This window comes from Zea mays, chromosome 2 (genome assembly GCF_902167145.1).
Source record: "Zea mays cultivar B73 chromosome 2, Zm-B73-REFERENCE-NAM-5.0, whole genome shotgun sequence".
In the NCBI taxonomy this organism is placed as follows: Eukaryota; Viridiplantae; Streptophyta; class Magnoliopsida; order Poales; family Poaceae; genus Zea; species Zea mays.
Window position 1 is genome coordinate 77,865,605 of NC_050097.1, and position 21,282 is coordinate 77,886,886.

Sequence of the window (21,282 nt, forward strand, 5' to 3'; positions counted from 1 at the left end):
TAAATATATAGCAAAATAATATATATCTAAAAAGACAACATCTTACAGTTTAAAATGAAGTGTATAACTTGAACTAAGACCGTTTTTTATAAAAGCTTGAAATATGACTAGAGATCAGCCGAAGCGGACTCCTCATCCCACTCTGTATTCCCATTTTACACGGTCTGAGTCATTGACTCATTGTGCATCGCTCCAGCATACTCCCTATCCAGTCATGCAAAATGGGGCCAAACATCTCCACACCCCATATATCTGGTTCTCCTCTGCATAAAGAAAAATGGAGATGCCCACCTATCCGGTTCTCTCTCCTCCGCGTAAAGAAAAATGTAGATGAGTGAGATTAGGAGCCTGCTGAAAGAGTTAACAGTGTAAACTAGGGATGCATGATAGGACAGGGAGGTTGCTGAAAGTGACAAGACCAACACCATGCAAAATGCAGAAGTGGATATGTGCCAAAACAAAGAAGGATAGGTCAGGGAGGCTGCTGAAAGAGACAAGACCAAAACACCTTGCAAAATACAGAAGTGGAGGCGAGCCAAAAGACGGATGCGCGATACTGTTAAATGCTGCTGGACGTGCTAAATTGGAATGACAAGGAGTCTATGGATGGTCAATGCCAGTACGTTTGGGGCGCGGGGGACGTGGGTATCGAATGTCAAATGCATCCATATATGCATACGCTGGAATCTAAAACAGGTTACAGCGATTTAGGAATAAGGAACAGGACCTGGCCATTAGCAATTGTGTTAAGTAGCATTTAAGATGCTACAAGAACAGACGTAGCTAGCCACTACAAAGTGTGGCCCGGAAAAACAATGCTCACTTCGATAACAGGTCTCACAATGTATATTCCTATCTATTCTTATAGTTATATATAAATATAAATGAATAAAAACAGATATGGCTCTCTAGTTTGCTACGGAACCAGTGCACTAATGCAAGATACTCCCTCCATTTGATATGGCATGAGGTTCGCCAAGCAATACCTCGCCAGCTAAGATGCAGAACACATTCTATAAACATTGCCATCCAGAGACTCTTTCTTGAAAAATGTACTTCCAGCGAGGCAATGCTTTTCTTGCACTTGCCTACTCCCCACTTTTCTTGCTCCGGAAATTCTCTCTCATTGCCGCAACTTTTTTCTTGCACTGGACTACGGTTTTACCTGGGACAGCAGCAGCCACACGCTCCCATCTTTGGCTTGCATCCTTGGGAAAAGCCTTCAAAGCTTGGACTAGAGCCAGGACCTGTGCATCCGTCCAGGCATCTGGATCTGATACGGATGGTCCTCCATCCGTGACAGGATCAGCAGCAGCTTTCTCATTGGCTGTCTGGCTACTCGCAGATTGTGCTGCAGACTTTGACGATGCAGTCCCAGCTCCCTCAGTTGAACTAATTTCATCTCGGGTCGAAAGAGGCGAAGCAATAGATTGTGTCGGTTTCCGCTTCTCAAGGAAAGAGTCGAAAGCTTTCGATGAGTCTGGCTTCTGCAGAAGAACAGTCTTGGTGGCCTTGAGAATTTCCTCAACCGATCTGCTAGTCCCAATAAATTCAGAAACAACCTCCCATCTCCTCGAAGTTCCCTTAGGATACTTTTGGATTGCTTTCCTAAGCATCTCAATCTCTTCCTTTCCCCATGGTCTCTCTTTTTTCTCATAGCTGTTCAATATGCTGCTACTGCCTTCTGTCGCTCTACCTCCTGTAGAGTTGGATTTTGGGGCAGAAGGCTCCACACCATTCCCTTCAATTTTCTTTGCTTCCTTTGAGGAACTTTCATTGGGAAGTACATTGCTCAGCAACCAGGCCTTTCCCGCTGCATCCTTACCATCCATTCCATCACAGAGCTTCTTCAGCTGTTCCATATCAAGTGAAGCACATGCCGATTCAACATTTGCCTCTGATAGACCAAAGTGGCTATCTGCAATGACAGGTGCTGCAAGAGTGCGCAACCGAGTTTTCTCTTTGCGGAGCAGCTTCTTCTCTTTCTCCTTTAGCTTCTTCTGATGTAGAGCAGCTTCTGCAGCTTTCTTAGACTCTTCTTCTTTCCTTAGCCTTTCCTCTTCAACAGCTTTTGCTGCTTCCTCTTCTTGTAATTTCTTTGCCAAATACTTCGCCTCCCTTCTTCTCTGTTTCTCAGCTTTCTCCTCCTCTTTCCTCCTCTGGATCCTTGGGTCTTTCTTATAAGCATTGTCTACAAGTGTGCGCACTCGCGCATATTCCACCTTTTTGGCCTTCTCTTGTAGCTTTGCATTCTGCCTCTCCATCCATCTCTTATGTTCACGAGATTCAGCTTGCTCCAAATCGTACTCATCATCATCTGGAAATTCTCTCCAACTCTTGAAGTTGTACCAGAAATTGTAGAACTTATCAACCTCCTCTACTGGAGTAGTATCATCTCCAAGAGAAGGAATAGGCTGGGTAACAGACCAGCGTCCATTTCTCATGAAGGCTGGGCCAAAAACTTTGAAGAAGTCTTGTGGGGCACAGTCTGTTGGGACATCATCATCAAACTCATCTGTAGAGTCATAAATCCTCCTCTTTGTAGGGTCTATGAGAACTTCATAGGCCTCTTGGATGGACTTGAAATGGCTTTCTATCTCATCCTTTTTTGCTTGTTTTGCCTCCTCTGTTGTCTCTGCAAGAATCAGGGCAGCCTGCTTATCTGGATGATGTTTGAGAGCCATCTCACGGTAACTTTTCCGAATTTGATCTTCAGTGGCCAAGAACCTCAAGTGCCCCAACCCAAGCAAAGCATAGTGGTCCTGCTGTTGACTGCCAGATGACTTCTTCTTCCCTTTGCTGCTAAAGGTATCAGAAGCAGTATTAAAATCTTGGCTTTTGTCATCCGATGAAACGCTGTGATCATCAGTTTCTATATCTTCATGCTCCGCAAGACCAAGCAGCTTCATTGCCGCAGCATGGAACGAATAACCAGCAGGTTCATATTTCAAAGCTTTTACAGGAAGGCAGTTTGATGAAACAAACAGAGGCACCCCATCTACAATCTCCTGGGAGAAAGTGATCAGAAGACAACTCTTCTGGGACGCCATATGCCAATGATGTCAAATTCTTAATTAACAAAGCTCCTGAGGCAAGATAAACTGATACAACCTGCAGAAATTAACAAGGCATAACCACATAATTAGAAAACTACTTCCAAGTTGAAAAACAATATAAGTAATTAAGTACAAAATATACATCACATATCGCATAATGTCAGTCTTGTAATGTTGTTCATCACATATTTAATATGGTGTACCCGAGACTTAACCATTAAGCTATCGCTATGGGACAACTTTCAGGACTTTTAGATGTGGGGCCCATGAACTAGGGCCATACCGCTCTTGATGGACTTGTCACATTCGTTAGCCTCGAGATAGGGTTAGGCTGTCAGCCAGCCATTGACTCCTGGGGGGGGCATACCTTGTTTGGGGTGCTCCTACACTTAGCATGCTCCACACTACCCTAGGGCTCGTGTGCCCTTGGGGGCTTACACTGTTAGATGCACTGAGGCACGAGCGCCCTTTGGGGCGTATACCGCCAGGTGTTGTGGGGTGCGAGGGGCCTAGGGTGCCTACATCTTTAGGAGCCATGGGATACGAGGGGCCCTGGGGGCTTACATCGTCTGATACCCTGGTGTGCGAGAGGCTTCAAGGGCATATACCACTAGGTGCCCCAGGATGTGGCCTTGGGGGCTTATACCGTCAGGTGTTGCGGGGCACCAGGGGTTTGAGGGCTTACACCGTCTAGTACCCCGGGGCATGAGGGGTCCCGAGGGCTTATATCGGCTGGTGCCTCGGGGTGCGAGGGGCCCCGAGGGATTATGTTTGTACACCATGGTATGTGGTCATGAAGACTTAGTTTAGAGGATACCCTTGTATAAATCGACTTAGAGTCGAGGTTCTTTTTTGGCCGGGGCAAGGGAGGTGCCAAGCCATTGGGCCCTAGGAGCAGTGGTCCCTCTATTGTTGGCCTAGAAGTTGTCTCCTGTGTCGGTATCCATGAGTGTCTTGGCAGCAGTCAGGGCTATGCCCTTCCCCGGGCACTGACAACCAATGATTTCAAGTAGTCTGGTCGTTCTCACCAGGCGATTAATCGCGATTAGGGCGACGACCTGATCACCCTTAATCGTCCATCTAGTCATCCTGTGTATCTCCAGGACGTATAATATATATATATATATATATATATATATATATATATATATATATATATATATATATATATATATATATATAATTATGTATAGAACTAATGAACTATAGATATATAGTTATATAATGTACTCAATAGAGGCAATTAGCCAAACATGCAACAACAACACAAGTATAGTAGAACTGGAGTTTTTCAATAGAACTTAGATGATAGAGATGAGTGTAACAACCTAACTGGAATGCAAGAGTGTAACAGGAACATGAGGGAAGCAGGAGTGGAAACGGGAAACAGAGATGAGCACAAGGGATGAAGGGAAGCAAAGCAACAGAAGGGTTAGGTATTTGGGAACAGGTACAAACCTTCAGACGAATTGCTCATGACGGACAAATGGAGGATGAAGATGAACCGCAAGCGGTGACGGTGATCAACACTTCAACAGCTACCGGTGGATTTGCAGATGAGATCTGAAGAGGATGAGACGGAAGGGAACTAAGGGAAGCCAACCGCCAATGTAAAAGAGTAGACGGAAGGGAACTGAGGGAAGCCAACCGCCAATGTAAAAGAGTTTGCTGCTACATAAGGGTTAAGGGTTTTGAGGGGGTTGCTGTTTCATATGCCCTGTAGTCAGGCAAAAGTCGGCAGCCCACATCCCAAATAGTACTAAACGACATCTGGTCGCTGGTTCTTCCATGTAGGGCAATTAATCGCGGCTAGAAACCCATTAGTCAGATGACTGGACGACCAGGAGACCTAATCGAGTCGTTAAGCCTAATGGTTGCTTCCTGATCCATTAGACTGATTAATCGCGATTAATTGGACGACTTGAAATCATTGCTGAAAACACTGGTTCAATTGCACTTTGTTGAAGTATTATGTGTTACATGACCTTGCAAACTGAACAAAGTTATTGTGTTGTTCAAATCTCCTTTCTTGGTAAATTTTCTAGGCTTTAGCTGGTCTGGTCGCGGATTGCTAAATAATTAAGAGTGTTGTAGCCTTATAAGAATTGAAAAATGTATTGCATTTGTTCACATGTCCTACGTTACACGCAATTTTTTCGAGTCGAGAAGTCGAATCGAGTCATGCAGCTACTGACTAGTAGACTAGTCATGACTAGGACAGACTAGTCGTGACTAGTCGAATATAAGTCGATGATTATATTTTTATAATTTTCTATATATGTTAATACTAAAAACATGTCAAACACTAAAAAACACCCTGTTTAGTATATCTCAATCTCCATCTTCTACAATACATCATTAAATATTGAACAATCTTGTAGCAAGTCTCCTATTGTTCTCTCTGATTTCAAAGAACTTGTTTGTATTAAAAAACAGTGCATGCCCCATACAAATTGGTATTCATCTGATTGCCCAACTCTTATCAGCAATCAAAATTACTTCATCCATCATTCTCAATGTGTTCCAAAGCTTCCTTGATGTTGTTTTTGCATGGTCCATGGCAGCCCACATTTCAGACATTGCTGGTCTCTACCAATTCAGCCTAACAAGATCTCTACCATTTGTCTTAGTCATCATCAAGTCTTAAATCCTTCCATGTCCATAGATAAATCTGGTTATCTTCTTTGCTTTAGCAATGCAACCACTAAACTCATTTATCTTTCCAATAACCTCAAACATGATATCCAAGTAGTGGGTAACACAAGGTGTCCAAAATAAGGTAGGAAACTTGTCCATTAGCATCCTACTTATTAGGGTTGAGATGGTTGGGTGAGCTCACATTTTTATACCTAGGTCCAAATAAGTCGCTCGACTCAAATGCTACGAATAGTCGTGACTAGTCGACGAGTCGAGTGACTAGCAGAGAAAGTTGAGTCGCTTTGGTCGACTATCACCTCTGCACCGACTTCTTGACTAGTCGTTGACTAGTCGCGACTAGTCGCTCGACTTAAAAACCTTGGTTACACGGGAACATATTAGGTGCATATGAGAGTTTGGTGCACATTAAATTGTGATATTTCAATTTAGGTCTAATGTTTCTCGTTGCTCTATATATATCGCAAAGAATACCTTCCACTACTCTCTAGTCTCTACCACTTGCAACCTGCTCTGTGCATGAAGGGGTAGGTGTGGGAGTACGTTGGATCTGAAATGAATGATCACGATTTAATACATACAACATGTGCACCAAACTTCCATGTGCACCAAACTCTCATGTGCACATGATATGTTACCATGGTACACATGCAAATTTGAACAAAGTGACTGTTTGTTCAAATCCCCTTTGTTACATATTCTCAGCATTTCAATTGGTCTTTCTGCTCATTATTGAACAATTAACAGTTCTATAGCCTTAAGATTTGAAAAATGTTGTTGCATTCTGTTCAAATGCTCTATGTTATGTATTACGATGAAGCACAACAGGGTTTGTGCACTTATTGTTGAACATTTACAGGTTCTGTAGCCTTGCAAACTGGAAGGGGCTGCATTTTATTGTTGGCACTTGCTTTCCTGGGCAAGTGGATCCAACGGGAGAGTGGAGAGAGTGTTTGCAAAGTCTGGAGAGAAATGGCAATAGCTCTGTTAATCTGCCCTCTCAAGGGCACTGTACTGGGGTATTTATAGGTACCCGAGTGTCCACTGTCCTCTGGTAAGGACGTTTATGCCCTCGGGTACCCGGACTATCCCCAGAATATTCCCACATGGGGAGGTTACAGACCGTCATTACAGAAAAGGCTATTACAGATGAGGCCCGTAACACGCTTATCCGCGCGGGGCCCATTACAGTGGGCCGAATCCCACATGGGCCTCCGGGCGCGATGAGGGCGTGGGACTAGCAGACTTCGTCGGAGTCTTGCCTTCGTCTTGCAATGGAGAGGACGAAGGGTGACCACTCGGGCGTGGTCTTCGTTGGTGTAGCGAGGCGGCTAAGGCATCGAGCGAAGGGTAGCGTCTTCGCCTTCGCCCCAACATTTATGAAGTGCCCTAGGTTTCAAATTCCAGCGGCAGCAAGTGGGCTTAAAAGCTATGATGATTTACCTTAATAAAACCTGACCCCGTTTGAAGCTCTCTCCACGCTCGGCGAGTTTCTGCCCACCGCGTACGTGACACATGGCTATGTACACTCGGACCCCAAATTTCTATTCGCCTCAGCGGAGCAAACGGTTGGGTTCGCCCCCAATTTCCTCCATGTGTCGCCGCATGGCCCCTACCCCCTGCTCCAACTCTCACTGCCGCGGGAACCTGCCGGACTCCGTCACCGCTCATCCCCTCCATCAGTCTACCAGCTAGACGCGGTTCCTTCACTAAATCTGTCTCCCGCTCCTCGCCACTCCACCCCCGCCTGGTCGCACCACTCCTCCAGCCAGCCCTATCGTTGGCGCAGCTCCTCGCAGCCTGGCCTCTTGCCTCGTCGTCGTCTCCCTATCGGCCCGGCCCCTCGCCTCTCCGTAGCTGCCGTTGCGGTCGGCCTACCGGTGCAGGAGAGGAGGCGCCTGAATCTAGGCTACCACCAAGTCGTTTCGATCCCTGCTGATGATCGCTTATCTGCTCACGGAAAGGAGACAGATTCATGGTTAAACATCATGGGGTGCGGCAGCGACTTCATGGGGTGTTCGACCGCTTCCGACGCGCAAAGCGAACGACGTGTGCGCCCACCACCTACGATGACCTGTGGTCAAGATCCAGTCCAAGCTCGCTTCTTCGTCTTCCTATCCATAGAGCATGTGAGGCGGATCATGTCCAAGGTGGTGGCGGAGCTGGCCCGTCACTCTGCACGAGGAGTCCGTCGTGGCCACCGCCGGGCAGAACAGCTCTCGACATGGCGGCTCCGACCTATCAGTTCGACGGCAATGTAAAATATCATGATGCTACTTTTTTAGTCTGTTCTAAGTTTTTTTACGGTTGGTATACATACATAGGCTGCATTAGTTGATGTCCATGAAAATTTTTAATCATCAAATGGGAAAAATAAACAAAAACAAAAGAGGAAAATAAATATTTTTGCGTGTAAGAAAATTGTACAAGGTCTAAAGTAGCAAGTTGCAAATGTTGAATAGTTATCTGTTCCGGTTGTTTTTGTACTGGTATGGTCAGAGTAATGGCTGGTTATGTGCTGAAATTTGGATGTAACAAGAGAGACAGAGAGTTGATGTAAACAGTTGATGTTACTGATTCTGGCATCAGGCTGTGGGTCTCTTGATGCTTGGGGAATGAAATAACCTTAAACTCAAAAAAGAGGAAAATAGGTTCTTCAAATGGACTATTTTGTTTTTTATTTAAAGTTTTGATTTGTATAGATGATGAGAAAAAAAACTTGATGAGTGCTAGCTTAACCAAATCTTACACGTAGTATGTAGGGAAGCTAATTTGTGACTTTGGATTGGTAGAGAAGAAGATGATACAACCGTGAGGTATGGAGTTAGATGTACTTAACCACCTGGTGTGTACAATTATTTTTTAATGACACATTTGGAATGGGTATAATCATCAGACGTACAATAATTTGACCTGATTGATTCTGTGGCAGGTGCAGTGCCTTGCTTGTCTGGCAACAACCCACATAGGAGTACAGTTGAGCTTAGTGTCGCCAGTTCTTCTACTGAGCATACTGAATTTTCATCTCCTTTCCAGGGCCTGTAATGACCAAATTTATAAGTGCCTTAAGAGAGGTTGGAACATACAAGGAAGTCATGCGCTCCGAAGCAGTGCATTTATTATTTAGAATGTGATTATATATTACTTAGGTCAAATACTTGTTTTCCCTCATAATGAGATGCTTATACTAGGAAGGCCTAAAAGTGACTGCACCTTAAAACATCCCTTTATAGTCTGTTATTAAAATATCAAGGTGTCAGTGTGAGTTACCAAATGATGAAACCTTAATAATTTCATACTTTTTATGGATAGCCTTGACAATTGTAAATGCCAGCCATTTATACACTCAAAGAATCAATTTTGTCTGGTTTTGCTCTTGATTTAGAATGCAGTAATGGTCCACCACCACGTGAAAGAAACTCTGCTGCTCTCAGAGATTCATTTCACTTCTCGAGATTTTGTTCACCCATTGGATACTCTGATACAGCACTGTCAGCAACTGGTTCAGTTTGCTTGATTGAAGCAATATCAGATGAAACAGGCAATGCTGCTTCTGCAGCACATAGTCATAACTTCATTTTAAAGTTCATTTTATAGTATCCCTTCCCTTCCTTGGTTAGACCACGCGGCCCAGTTAGTTCTTTCGGCCCATATGACTGTATGCTTTTCGCCTAGTTAACATATTTTGCCATTTCAGACCAGGTTCTTTGCTTTTTGTCTTGACTGAATTTAATTGTTTTTGTCTTTCTTCTTGTTTATTATGCCTTACTTTAATTTGTATATTGAATTTTAAGTATATTTTACAAATATAGTTTAGACACAGTTCTCACGTACCTATAAAAAAACTCACTCGTATTCTAAGCTACTCTTCTAAGGCTATTTTTAGTCGTATTACTTATCTCATCTTCTATTTCAAATCCAACTTTGTAAACAATACGGTTTGCCGTGCAAACCATTGTTTGTGTGACTATATACGGTATTCTAACCACAGCATGACAGCAACTCCATGAGACTAGCTAAATCATTTTGTAAAAGTAAATTTGGCTAGTAATATACGACAAGTCCTTGTACAATTCTATGAAACCGGGAACATGGAAGCATGTGGGGTTCCACGTTCCGTGGCCTGATCGGTTTCGTGGCCTGATCGGGAACGGGACCATATGGAACATCGTATGGAACCATGGTTGGGACACGACCCTCACCCAAGTAGGATGTCGGATAAACCATCATCCTGCACAAGCAAGGGGCATGTACCTTCGCGGAAGCGAAGCACCGCATGGATATTGGAGGAGCGGAGGTCAGAGGACTGGCAAAGCAATAAGACAAAGGGATCGCCAACCATGTGCTCATATTACATGGACAAATTGTTAATCATGTCACGTTGCTTTGAATTATTTTTTTCTATACAGGAATATTTACTAGTTGGCTGTTTTGGGAACCTCGTTCCACATTATCGTTCCAAAATTTTACGGTTGGCGTTCTGGTTATCAAATAGAGCATACAAGGAGCTATAGCCCCTTTGTTCCATGCCTCCAAAAAATAGTGATCCTCGACCCGAGTTCCCGTTCCTCAATCTCTTCGCCCCAGGAACTTGGCTTCTTGGCAGCGTCGCGCCACTGAAGAAAAAAGATGACCAAGCCCAGGATTCACAAGCTTCTACGCAAACGTGAACCATCTGGGGAGATACGCATCCAGTGATACGAGGTTACCTAAACAATTAGGTCTAACCTAGACATAACATGAAACGAAAAAAATCGACGGATCAACCACCGAAAACCGCAATGCACAACAGATCTCCATCTTTCTCTGGAGAATCTAAGCCGCAACATACTCCGAAGAATCTAATGCGTACAGCCGCAACAGCCGCATCCACGGTCCCTAGGGAGGGGATACCCTGCGGATCGACGACGGTGAGTCACAAAATTCAACAGATGCGCGTCTACCGACAACCAACGGACGCTCGGAAGCCAGAAATGGACGCGAATCTCAACCTTGCGGCTAGATACGGGCGCTTACGGCGCAAATCAGGACATGGAAGCGAGACAACGAACCGAGGGTTGAGCGGGCAAAGGAAAGGGCCTTACCGAGAGGCAGCGGCGAGGAGATGGAGGGCGACCGGCGGCGAGGAGATGGAGGGCGACCGGCGGCGGGGTCGGTGGACTGCGGCTGCTCCGGATATCTCTCGCTTCTGCGCTCGAAAATGGAGAACTGCGGCTGGTTTTGTATTGAAGAGGGAATGAGTACCCGGGGACGGATGGGCCCAACACCTCCAGCAGGCCGTCCGATCTCGCCACTGACGGTGGAGATGGCTCCGGGCGCCCGCGTCAAGGAGACGCTCGATACTCGGAAACGCATAATGGTTTTCCTTTTTCGTTTTCGAAAAAAAACACGCATCGGCATGGCTGCCTCGGGTTCAGGGATGGCAACCCGTCGGGTTTTGGCTTCCCGTACCTGTCCCCGCGACAAAAAAAATTCCCCGCGGGGATCCCCACGAACTCTTGCGTGGGATTTCTTCCACATCCCCGTTCCCCGCGGGGATAAATCCCCATCGGGGATCCCCGTCCCCGTTTAAATTATAACTATGACATACTTTCTTTGTTATTAATATAAAACATTATCACTTATATACATTGTCAGATGTTAGAACTCATTATGTGTACATCAAAATAACATATTTATACAACGAGTTATCTCTTAACAATGTAATTATTTATTTTTATCATTATATATTACATGAAAACATTATCATATATAAGTTTAACGGGTCCCCATCCCCGTCTCCGTTTACCCATCGGGGGAGGATTTTCCCCCGTTTACATCCCGCGGGGGGAGAACCTTCCCCATCCCCATCTCCTAATGGAGGAATTCCCCGCGGGGAATCGGGGATCGGGGCCCCATTGCCATCTCTACTCGGGTTGCAAACAGCAAACGTTACGTCTGCTACTCATGAATATTTTCCAACAAATATCTGTCGTTGCATAATCTTTATTTATTTCTTCAAATATTGCCATGAATCTTCTAGCAATATGAAATTTAACATTCACATTGAAGTTGAAAAAAACGTACTCAAAAGGGAGGACAGTTTTTACACAATACAATATCACCCTAGTGTAAGATGTGATTGTTGGGGCCTTCGACTTCCGAAGGTCCTCAAAAACATGATTTGACAATGTTTTCCAAGTGAAATATGCGAACAGCTATCTTCGGAATCGGGTTACGGGTATACAAGAGTATGGTCAAGACGAAGCTTGAAGTGGGATGAAAGGCGATCATGACGAAGGATAAGACAATCACGAAGCTATACGCAGAAAAGCTTCGGCATGACAGCAGAAAAGGGGAACCGACTTAAAGATGAAAAGCCAAATTAGACCTCGAAGAATTACTATAGAGTTATTGATAAATGTAAAGGGCATTAATGTAATTTTACACGGGCTGCGTCCCGTGCCTATAAATAGATGAACAGTACTCCCGTACTGTTCACGCTGACTTGGCATCCGCTTTTCGCATCACGCATGTACCTTTACTTTCCGTCAGTCTGAAGGTACATTTATAATTTGTTATTATGGATATGATAATGCAAATAAAAAATAAATTGATGATAATATCTGCAATATTATTTGTATTTCATATACGCATTCTTCTTTATCATCTATCGAGCTTACGAAGGTCTTTTCCTTCGTAACCTTCGTCCGGAATTCATTATATCCGAAGGAACATAATGTCTTGAAGGACGAAGGACTTTAACATTTAACATTCTTTATGTCGCCTTGTTCTTAGTCCGAAGCATTTGAGAACAAGTCCCCAACATTGGCGCCCACCTCCGGTGAACTCACGTCCATTTTTTGAGTTTTGAACATCTTCGGCAAGCATCACCTTCGTCATGCCGCCGAAGAAAGCTTCAGCCACAGGGGCTGCCACTCTGCAGCCGCTAGATCCCAATCAGGATGTCCTTTCTCTTAGGGAGGCACGAAGCCAGAAGAGGAAGGCCACCAGTCCAACGCCTCCGGAGGACGACTTGGATCAAGAAATCCAAAACTTGGAGATGCTCCATCAGCAGGTTCAACGAAAGAAGGAAAAGATGGCTCGTCTAGCTGACCTACAGAGGCAGATAGATGAAGCTTCGGAAGAAGTTCGTCATCTTGCTCAAGATGACCAGAATCGAAGGCCTCCGCGCAGAGAGCTCCATCAGGAGGGCTTCTACAATGAGGACGACTGGTATGAAGATTTCCATCATGGAAATTTTGCTTTTGATGATGCTTCTCCTCTGTCAACAGAACTGTAGGCTACACCATGGCCCTAGTCTTACAAGCCACCCCAGCTCCCCATGTACGACGGTCATTCAGACCCGAAGCAATTCTTGATGAGCTATGAAGCAACCATATCTTTGTATGGTGGCAATACTGCTGTCATGGCAAAGTCTTTCGTTATGGCTGTCAAGAGTGTTGCACAAACCTGGTACTCCTCTCTTCGGCCAGGAACAATCACCTCATGGCAAAAGCTGAAGGACATGTTGATAACCAGCTTTCAAGGGTTTCAGACGAAGCCGGTCACTGCTCAAGCTTTATTCCAGTGCACCCAGGACCACGAAGAATACCTTCAGGCGTATGTCCGAAGGTTCCTGCGTCTGAGGGCACAGGCACCAACAGTGCCCAATGAAATTGTCATTGAGGCCATGATTAAGGGACTTCGGCCGGGACCTTTAGTTCAATAGTTTGCCAGGAAGCCTTTTCAAACTTTGGAGAAGCTGCTCCAGAAGATGGACGAGTATATTCGAGCTAACAATGACTTTCGCCAAAGAAGGGAGGAAGCATTCAGGTTCTCTGAAATGACCAGGGGCTTCGGAGGAAGATTCCATCCGAGGCACGTCAGGTCAATTCACAATTCTACTCAAAGTGATGATAGAGGGAGTCAACAGCAAAGGCCACAGTATTCCTCGCAAGCTTCGGGGCAGCAGCAAAGCTCTTTTCGGCCGCCAGCGCCAAGGGGCAGAGGCGCCAGGGGCTTCGGGGGAATATTTGGGGATCAACCAAGAAAAATTTACTGCCTATTTTGTGGTGAAGACAAGGGTCATACCACCAGGATGTGCCATGTTACCATCCAGAAGCAAAAGGAGATAGCAGAAGCTGCAGCACAACAGAGTCAGCCGAAGCAGGTCATGCATACTGCTTCGTACCATTCACCTTACATTCCAGAATATGTAGGCAATCACCCTGCAGCTTCTGTTGCTTCGGCAAGCCAACCCCAAGCATCTTGGCAACAGCCTCCACCGCCACCAACACAACGAGGTCAGCAGCCAGAAGGGAGTCAGCACACTCACCTCCAGCGGGACTTCGACCCTGTTTGTTTCGGCTTCTGGCAGCTTCTGGCCACCAAAAGCTGTTGCGGACTGCCAAACACTCAGCTTTTCAGCCAGCTTATATAAAATTCATTGTGGCAAAAATAATCCAAAATCAACATAAACACATAATCGGTTGAGTCGTTGTAATAGTATGAATCCGTCACTTTTTAGATCCTGAGCCCTATGAACAACTTTATCTTCCTCCACACGTAATCGTAATTATACTCAGATTCTCCCCACAGCCAGATTCTCCCCACAACCAGATTTTCAGAAAAGCTGGTCAGAAAAAAGTTGAACTAAACAGGCCCTTCAGAGAGGAGTCCGAAGCTCGCACAGTCAATAGCACTGTGCCAGAGTCGAAGCACATTTACTGACAAATTTCCTACCTCGACAGCAGCCTTTCGCATTTTCGCATTCAGTATTACTTTCTTTTTAATAAGGAACAATTATGGGAAATTTAAGTACTTTTTATCGTTTTTCAATCTCTTGTAGCAGTTTCGCTTTTTACCATAATGAAAATATATCTTCTCCATAGACTTAAGTTGCTGAAGCATAAGAATTTATGGTGGCAAGAAGAACCTTCGAATTATCAAAAAAAATTGTTCCAAGGAACGCAACATAATTTCTCCAAAACAGCAAAAGTCGTTCCTAAGGGAGCGCAGTGTAAGTTTTCTGCTCAAAAGTCGTTCCGAAGGGAATGCAGAGCTTACAGCGAAAAATAAACGCTGATTCCGCTGAAAGTAAAAGGCGAAGAAGCTCCTAAGGGAGGCTTACAGCGAAAAATAAGCGCTAGTTCCGCTGAAAGTAAAAGGCGAAGAAGCTCCTAAGGGAGGCTTACAGCGAAAAATAAACGCTGATTCCGCTTAAGTAAAAGGCGAAGAAGCTCCTAAGGGAGGCTTGCAGTGAATATCATTTTGCATAACATCACATCATTACATCATTTGCATAGCATAACATCATACATCATAGTGCATCAATAACGCAAGAAGGGGGTCTCGATATTGATATTAGAAGATTGTTTTGAAGAAATAGTGACACAGCACAAAAAATAGCCATTGAAGAATTATACCTTCGTCAAACTATGAAATGGGAAGATCTATTGATTATTGATTTTACGAGGATTGGTTACTGATTTTATGAGAAGACGGATATTATTTACGAAGCATGAAAAGAAGGGAAGGTGTTTTTTCGCCGAAGGCTCAAAAACGGTATGTATATGATGTTTCATGCATCGTAAAGAATAGAACTATAAACAGTTAATATACTACATCCAAAGTTACACAATATTACACATGATTCTCAACAAACATTACATTCTAAATGTTTTTACAACAGCATCTAATCTTCCCTTAGGACTACTTCTGCAGCTTCGTTTATAAGCTGATCAACAACTTTATCCATGATGGCTTCGGCCATTTGTCTAATTTCGTCATCCCCCTTCGTGTGGGGGCCCGGAGATGCCTCAGCATGTTCTGAGGGAAGAGAAGATATGGCTATATTACTATTACAAACCGTAAACAAGTTCGAAGTCAAAAAATTACAACAAAGAGTAAAAAACCACTAGTTAATACCTATTTGCCCTTCGGGCTCTGCGCTTTTCTCAGTGGCCTCTGCTACTTTTCTAGCATCATGGATGCCTTTTTCGCTTTTTTGAATAATTTCTTGGGCCATTTCCCGGCCTCCATTGTCCCAGATGTCGGTGAAAAATTTTCCACCGACCAGGCTTGCTTCGACCGAGGGGTCTTTTATATCTTCGGAGGATAAGGCAGTTTTGGATTGTGACAAAGATTTTACATGCTCACAGCCTTTCCTCTCCAAAATAGTAGCAATCCTCCTGGCACCCGAAAAGGCACATATGTCTCCGCGGCTATTCAAAATTTCCTCAAAGGCCTCAGCTTCGTGACTGATCCATTCAATCGGGCCTTCAGGGTTACCCCTTGTGAAGTTTTCTTCGCTCGAAAATGCGCCAACGCTGGCGAAGCTGGATTTTATTTTCTTAGCACATTATATAGATTTGTCATAGCACCTTTTCTTGGATGCACGAAGCTCTTCAACTTTTCTTTCTAAATGATTTGCCCACTGATCACTAAGTTCTCGTTTCGTCTCTTCAAGTATGCGTTCTTCTTTAGCTCTGGCTAGCTGTTTCCGAAGATCCTCAATTTCGTGCTTTTGAGCCTCAGCTTGAGCTTTAGAAGTAGCTTCGTCTTCCTTTATATTATCCACCAATGTAAGCAGAATTTTATCTTTTTCCAGAGCTTCGTTCCTCAGCTTAATAACCTTTGTTCGTAGGTTGTTGAAAGCAATATTATAGCTCTCGTCTTCAGCATTCTTTTGCGCCCTCCAAGCATTGCTAAGTATTAAGCCCTATATGAAAAGAATTAGTATAAGAATAAAAGAATAATTCAAAAATTATAAACTTCCAAATATACAATTTTTATACCTTCAGACTATTGTATGCGAGGCTATCTGCAAGATCGTCCTTCGTCATAGCGCAGAGGCCAGCTTCAAGCTTCGGGAACCCCATACTTCTAGCCATCTCCCAGCAGACAGATAATTCTTTGTTGTCTGGAAGGCAGTATAAGAAGTCATCTTCGTCTGTGCCATTGAATACTAAGGCCCCCTTTGGATACTTCAGTTCTCGGGCATAGTGATTAGCTTCAAAAACCTCTTCTTCAGATAATCTTTTTCCCGAAGCATGTCGTATAATATAATCAAGTGTTGCGGAAGATGCTTCGGGGGGCAGCAGTGCCAGTTTCTTCAGTCCAAATTTGTTCTGCTGTTTCTTCGGCTTCCAAGAATTTCACCTTGGCGGGCTCGGAAGGCCCAGCTTCAGTTTCTGCCTGGTTCTTTGAAGCTTCAGCAACAAAGGCTTCAGTGTGCACTTCGGAAGCTTCAATAATTTTCTTCGGAGTCGTGCTTGAAGACTTAATTGTCTCCAAAACATCCAACACATTAACCATCCTTTTTCTTTTGGGGGTCACTGCTGGACCCTTTTGGTTTTTTGCTGCCTCAATTTTTGCTGAAGGACTTAAAATTTCATGTGTCCTTGTTTCCGTAGCCTCCGGTTCTTCTATTTTCTTCATTTCTGGTATTATAATTGGCTCTTCAACATTCTGTAGGAGAGTAGGTTCCTTGGCTTCGGTGGCCGAAGAGGTTTCACCGACATACTCAGGCACTGTGGCCGGTTCAATATAGCGTGGCCGGTGTGTGAGAACCTTGACCCTTTTCCTCTTCGGCGCCGGCTCGCTAGGAGCGGCTGAAGCAGCTTCCTTCGCAGAAGATGTATTCTTTCTTTTTTGACCCCGCGCTGGATAATGGTAGTCGGGGTAGACAAACCCAATTGCATCGAATACTCGATTGAGTCTCTTCTTTTTTCGGCCTCCGAAGGCTGCTGATAGTGCAGTGTCTTCGGCTTTCGAGTATAATCCAAGCAATTCATCACTTATGGCCTCAATACTTTTCAACCAGTCATCATCTGGCTCAACGAACTTATCTCCGTACTTGAATGTGTATTTTAGCCTGACTAGTCCACCTTCGTCAGGTTCCTTGACGGTTTCCTTCGGCATTTCCCAGTTATCTGCAAGTGGCCATACTCTGAAGGCAATGTGTTCTTGCATTAAATCCCTTGTCTCAATAAAAGAGCACACCGCACCGAAGGCTCTCTGGCATTCTTCGGCTGCTTCATCCATCTCCACCTTCGGCCTCCGGAGGCCGAAGCGTTGCCAAATAGGGCGCATAATGATACCTTTAATATCTTCCCGAGTTTTTAAATCATTTTTCACATAAAACCATTCCGTCGTCCAATTGTCGAGCCATCTTTTTCGAAAGGTTGGCACGGGACAGCTTGATCCAGATCGGGCGCCGAAGCTGTAGCAGCCAAAATTGTTGTGATACTGCTCTTTACCCCAGGGTTTCGTCTCGTACAATAGCTCATGTATGTTGCAGAAACTTTTTGCATTTGGTTCTAAACCTTGGCTCCTCACGGCCCACACAAAAATGCCCATCCTCATGATTGCTTCGGGAGTAAGTTGATGAAGGTAGATTTCAAATATCTTCAGTATTTCCACGACAAAACTGCTCAAGGGAAATCGCAGTCCAGCTTTTAAGAAGCTTCGGAATATCACGACTTCATTTTCTTCGGGAGTCGGACAAGTCTTCTCTCCTTCGTCAGCCCTCACAATAGACAAGTCCCGAAAATATCTGCCCCTCATATTGACAAGATGGTTTTCTTTAATACTCGATTTACCAAAAACCGCATGGCTTGGTCGCCAAGGTCGATCTTCGGAGTCTTCACCACCACTATCCACATCATAACTGTCACTATCACCAGTATCTTCAGATAAACCCTCCAAAATCTCCCTAGTAATCTTCTCTGTATTGGTCTTTAACATTGATTGAAGAAAGCCCAGATGCGTCTCCTCAGAAAGGCTCAGCTTCGAATCACCAACAGCTTTCTTATCCTCAGACATCTTCGCAAACGCTGAGAAAGTGCTCTCCAAACCGAAGCTTAAAAATTTAAAAAGTCAAACAAGTGGTGTCGCGCACATGCTAAAAGTTGAGTGAGCAAAAGCAGATAGCAAGAAAGCGTGCCAAATAAACTCGTGGTGAGCTCTTATTTATACGCCTAGTGCGTTGAAAACTGGAGGGTCCCGCTTGTCAATGACTATTGCTATTCTAGCAAAGGGAAGGTGTTTTTTCGGACCTTCGGCTTAAAGCTTTCGTCCATGTCGCAATATGAATTTATCATTCCAGCAAATTAATATTGCGAGGGGCTACTGTTGGGGGCCTTCGGCTTCCGAAGGTCCTCAAAAACATGATTTGACAATGTTTTCCAAGTGAAATATGCGAACAGGTATCTTCGGAATCGGGTTACGGGTATACAAGAGTATGGTCAAGACCAAGCTTGAAGTGGGATGAAAGGCGATCATGACGAAGGATAAGACAATCACGAAGCTATGCGCAGAAAAGCTTCGGCATGACAGCAGAAAAGGGGAACCGACTTAAAGATGAAAAGCCAAATTAGACCTTGAATAATTACTATAGAGTTATTGATAAATGTAAAGGGCATTAATGTAATTTTACATGGGCTGCGTCCCGTGCCTATAAATAGATGAACAGTACTCCCGTACTGTTCACGCTGACTTGGCATCCGCTTTTCACATCACGCCTGTACCTTTACTTTCCGTCAGTCCGAAGGTACATTTATAATTTGTTATTATGGATATGATAATGCAAATAAAAAATAAATTGATGATAATATCTACAATATTATTTGTATTTCATATACGCATTCTTCTTTATCATCTATCGAGCTTACGAAGGTCTTTTCCTTCGTAACCTTCGTCCGGAATTCATTATATCCGAAGGGACATAATGTCTTGAAGGACGAAGGACTTTAACATTTAACATTCTTTATGTTGCCTTGTTCTTAGTCCGAAGCATTTGAGAACAAGTCCCCAACAGTGATTGCTTTCAAAATGCAGAGATGCTTTGAACTAAACTAGAATAGGAGGCACCCTTACGGGCGCCCTATCAACAGAGTTCTCAATATATACATTCATTATTATAGTATAGGTATAAGCCATCCTAGTTACACAACAAACGGAGACAATAACTCTTTGTTTGGATGGTATTAGCCAACCTAATTAAGAAGAAAACAGAATAAAATATCCCCAATACTAGCTTAGAAGATCTCAAATGAATATGGAGGATACCTCCTTTAAAGCGTAACTTTCTAATGGAAATTTGAACCATCATAGCCACTCAATAGTTAGTATAAAAGAAATATATATGTATTTCCTTAGCAAACTATGCACAATAGAAATAAACAGAATGTGTGGTGGGGGTACAGGTACAACATCACATATGCCCTGTAGATGTTAGTATATAAAAATCCTTTGCTGAAAAAACTCTAGCCAGTATATTCTACATGCAAATCCAAACCTTTGCCTTAAGTTAGCAAAAAATAACCTGTAAAAGCATAAGAAAAATTCATAGCAAAAGGCAGGATAACATATCTCCATATAACAGGATTACAAAAGCAGAGTTGAGTTCTATGGTTTGAAATGCATAAGAAAAAAAGGTGCCACCAAGGAGATGAGAAGTAATGCCACTGGAGAAGTTATGGTGAAGCTGCATGTTGCCTCATGTCCCTAGTTACTTGCCACTTACACTGCAATCACATAGTAATTGAAGGTTAGTAGCTTAGCGGTCAGGGGCCAAGGGAGACACGAGTCGAGTAAAGAAAGAAAATAATGTGGGAGCGATTGAAGGGCAAGGGAACTGATCTGGACAGGTTAGAAAGAGAAAGCACCGACCTTTCTTGCATGAACCTCACCCGTTCTTGAGATTTGAGAAGGAGAAAGCCTCAGCCTTTCTTGCACAAAAGTTGGCAGTAGGCTCAAAGAGCGATGAAATCGCGGAGAAGCGAGAAGAAATCGCAGAGGAGAAATCGTCAGCCGGCACACCTCTGGCGCAATCGTGAACGCCACACACTCGCTCGCCTACGCACCTGCGACGCCGTCACGTGCTCGTGCGCCACCAAGTGCTGGCTCACCCGCTCGCCGCCGCCCGCTCGACCAGGTATGTGCGCCGCCGCCTGCTCATGGTCTGCTCTAAAACCTAGTGGCGAGCAGAGAACTGGGAACCGTGGCCCGGTCTGCCTAGGTGAGGCCAAGGCGAGAAGAGAGGGGGTCGTGGGACTGGTGGTGGTGCAAGGAGGAAGAGCGTGGGGCGGGGCTATGACACGAGACGGAGAGAGGAGGGTGAGGAGAACGGGAGAGAGGTCGGGAGCGAGAGGAAGATGGCGACGCTCATAGTTCGATTGGAGAGAAAAATTTCGGGACCGGGTGGGAATCCGAGGAAGTTTTTCTTTAGAGGAATGGGATTGGCGCGATATCCACGGGCACAAAGAAGCCGCTCTGCACTGGATGTGCGTGGGTTGACGTGTGACCGTATGGACAGGCATGCCGTATGGGTAACAGGGGACGACATGGGACGGTCGCTTTCGAGAGTGTATTGTGTGCTGGCCTGCTGGGACTGTGGGACACACAAAGACCGCCTACGACTGATGAGGCAGAGACAACACTGTAGCAGCGTCCGTGCAGTCTCTGACTCCCTGTGTGTGCAGGTGCTACCGCTGCGGAAAGACTCTCATCAAAAAAAGACGGGACTGTTGGAGATTTTCAATGAGCCCGACGAGCGACGTGTCGTCTTGCGATAAGCCTATGTACC

General features: G+C 44.5%; 1 protein-coding gene across 3 annotated transcripts; it reads right to left on the minus strand.

Annotated features, from left to right (window-relative positions):
- Positions 1-706: 706 nt before the first annotated feature.
- LOC103648739 (dnaJ homolog subfamily C member 2) lies at positions 707-11,120 on the minus strand. 3 transcript variants are annotated; one of them, XM_020548343.2, is made up of 3 exons: positions 10,796-10,930; positions 8,625-8,750; positions 707-3,111 (listed from the first exon to the last, which is right to left on the minus strand). In XM_020548343.2, the coding sequence occupies exon 3, from the start codon at positions 3,048-3,050 to the stop codon at positions 1,089-1,091; it is 1,962 nt and encodes a 653-aa protein (XP_020403932.1). In that variant the 5' UTR covers positions 3,051-3,111; positions 8,625-8,750; positions 10,796-10,930; the 3' UTR covers positions 707-1,088. The 3 variants fall into 3 exon arrangements, with proteins under 3 accessions (XP_020403932.1, XP_020403933.1, XP_020403931.1); XM_020548344.3 differs by having other exon boundaries at positions 8,614-8,750; XM_020548342.3 differs by lacking the exon at positions 8,625-8,750 and having other exon boundaries at positions 10,796-11,120.
- Between the last annotated feature and the right edge of the window lie 10,162 nt (positions 11,121-21,282).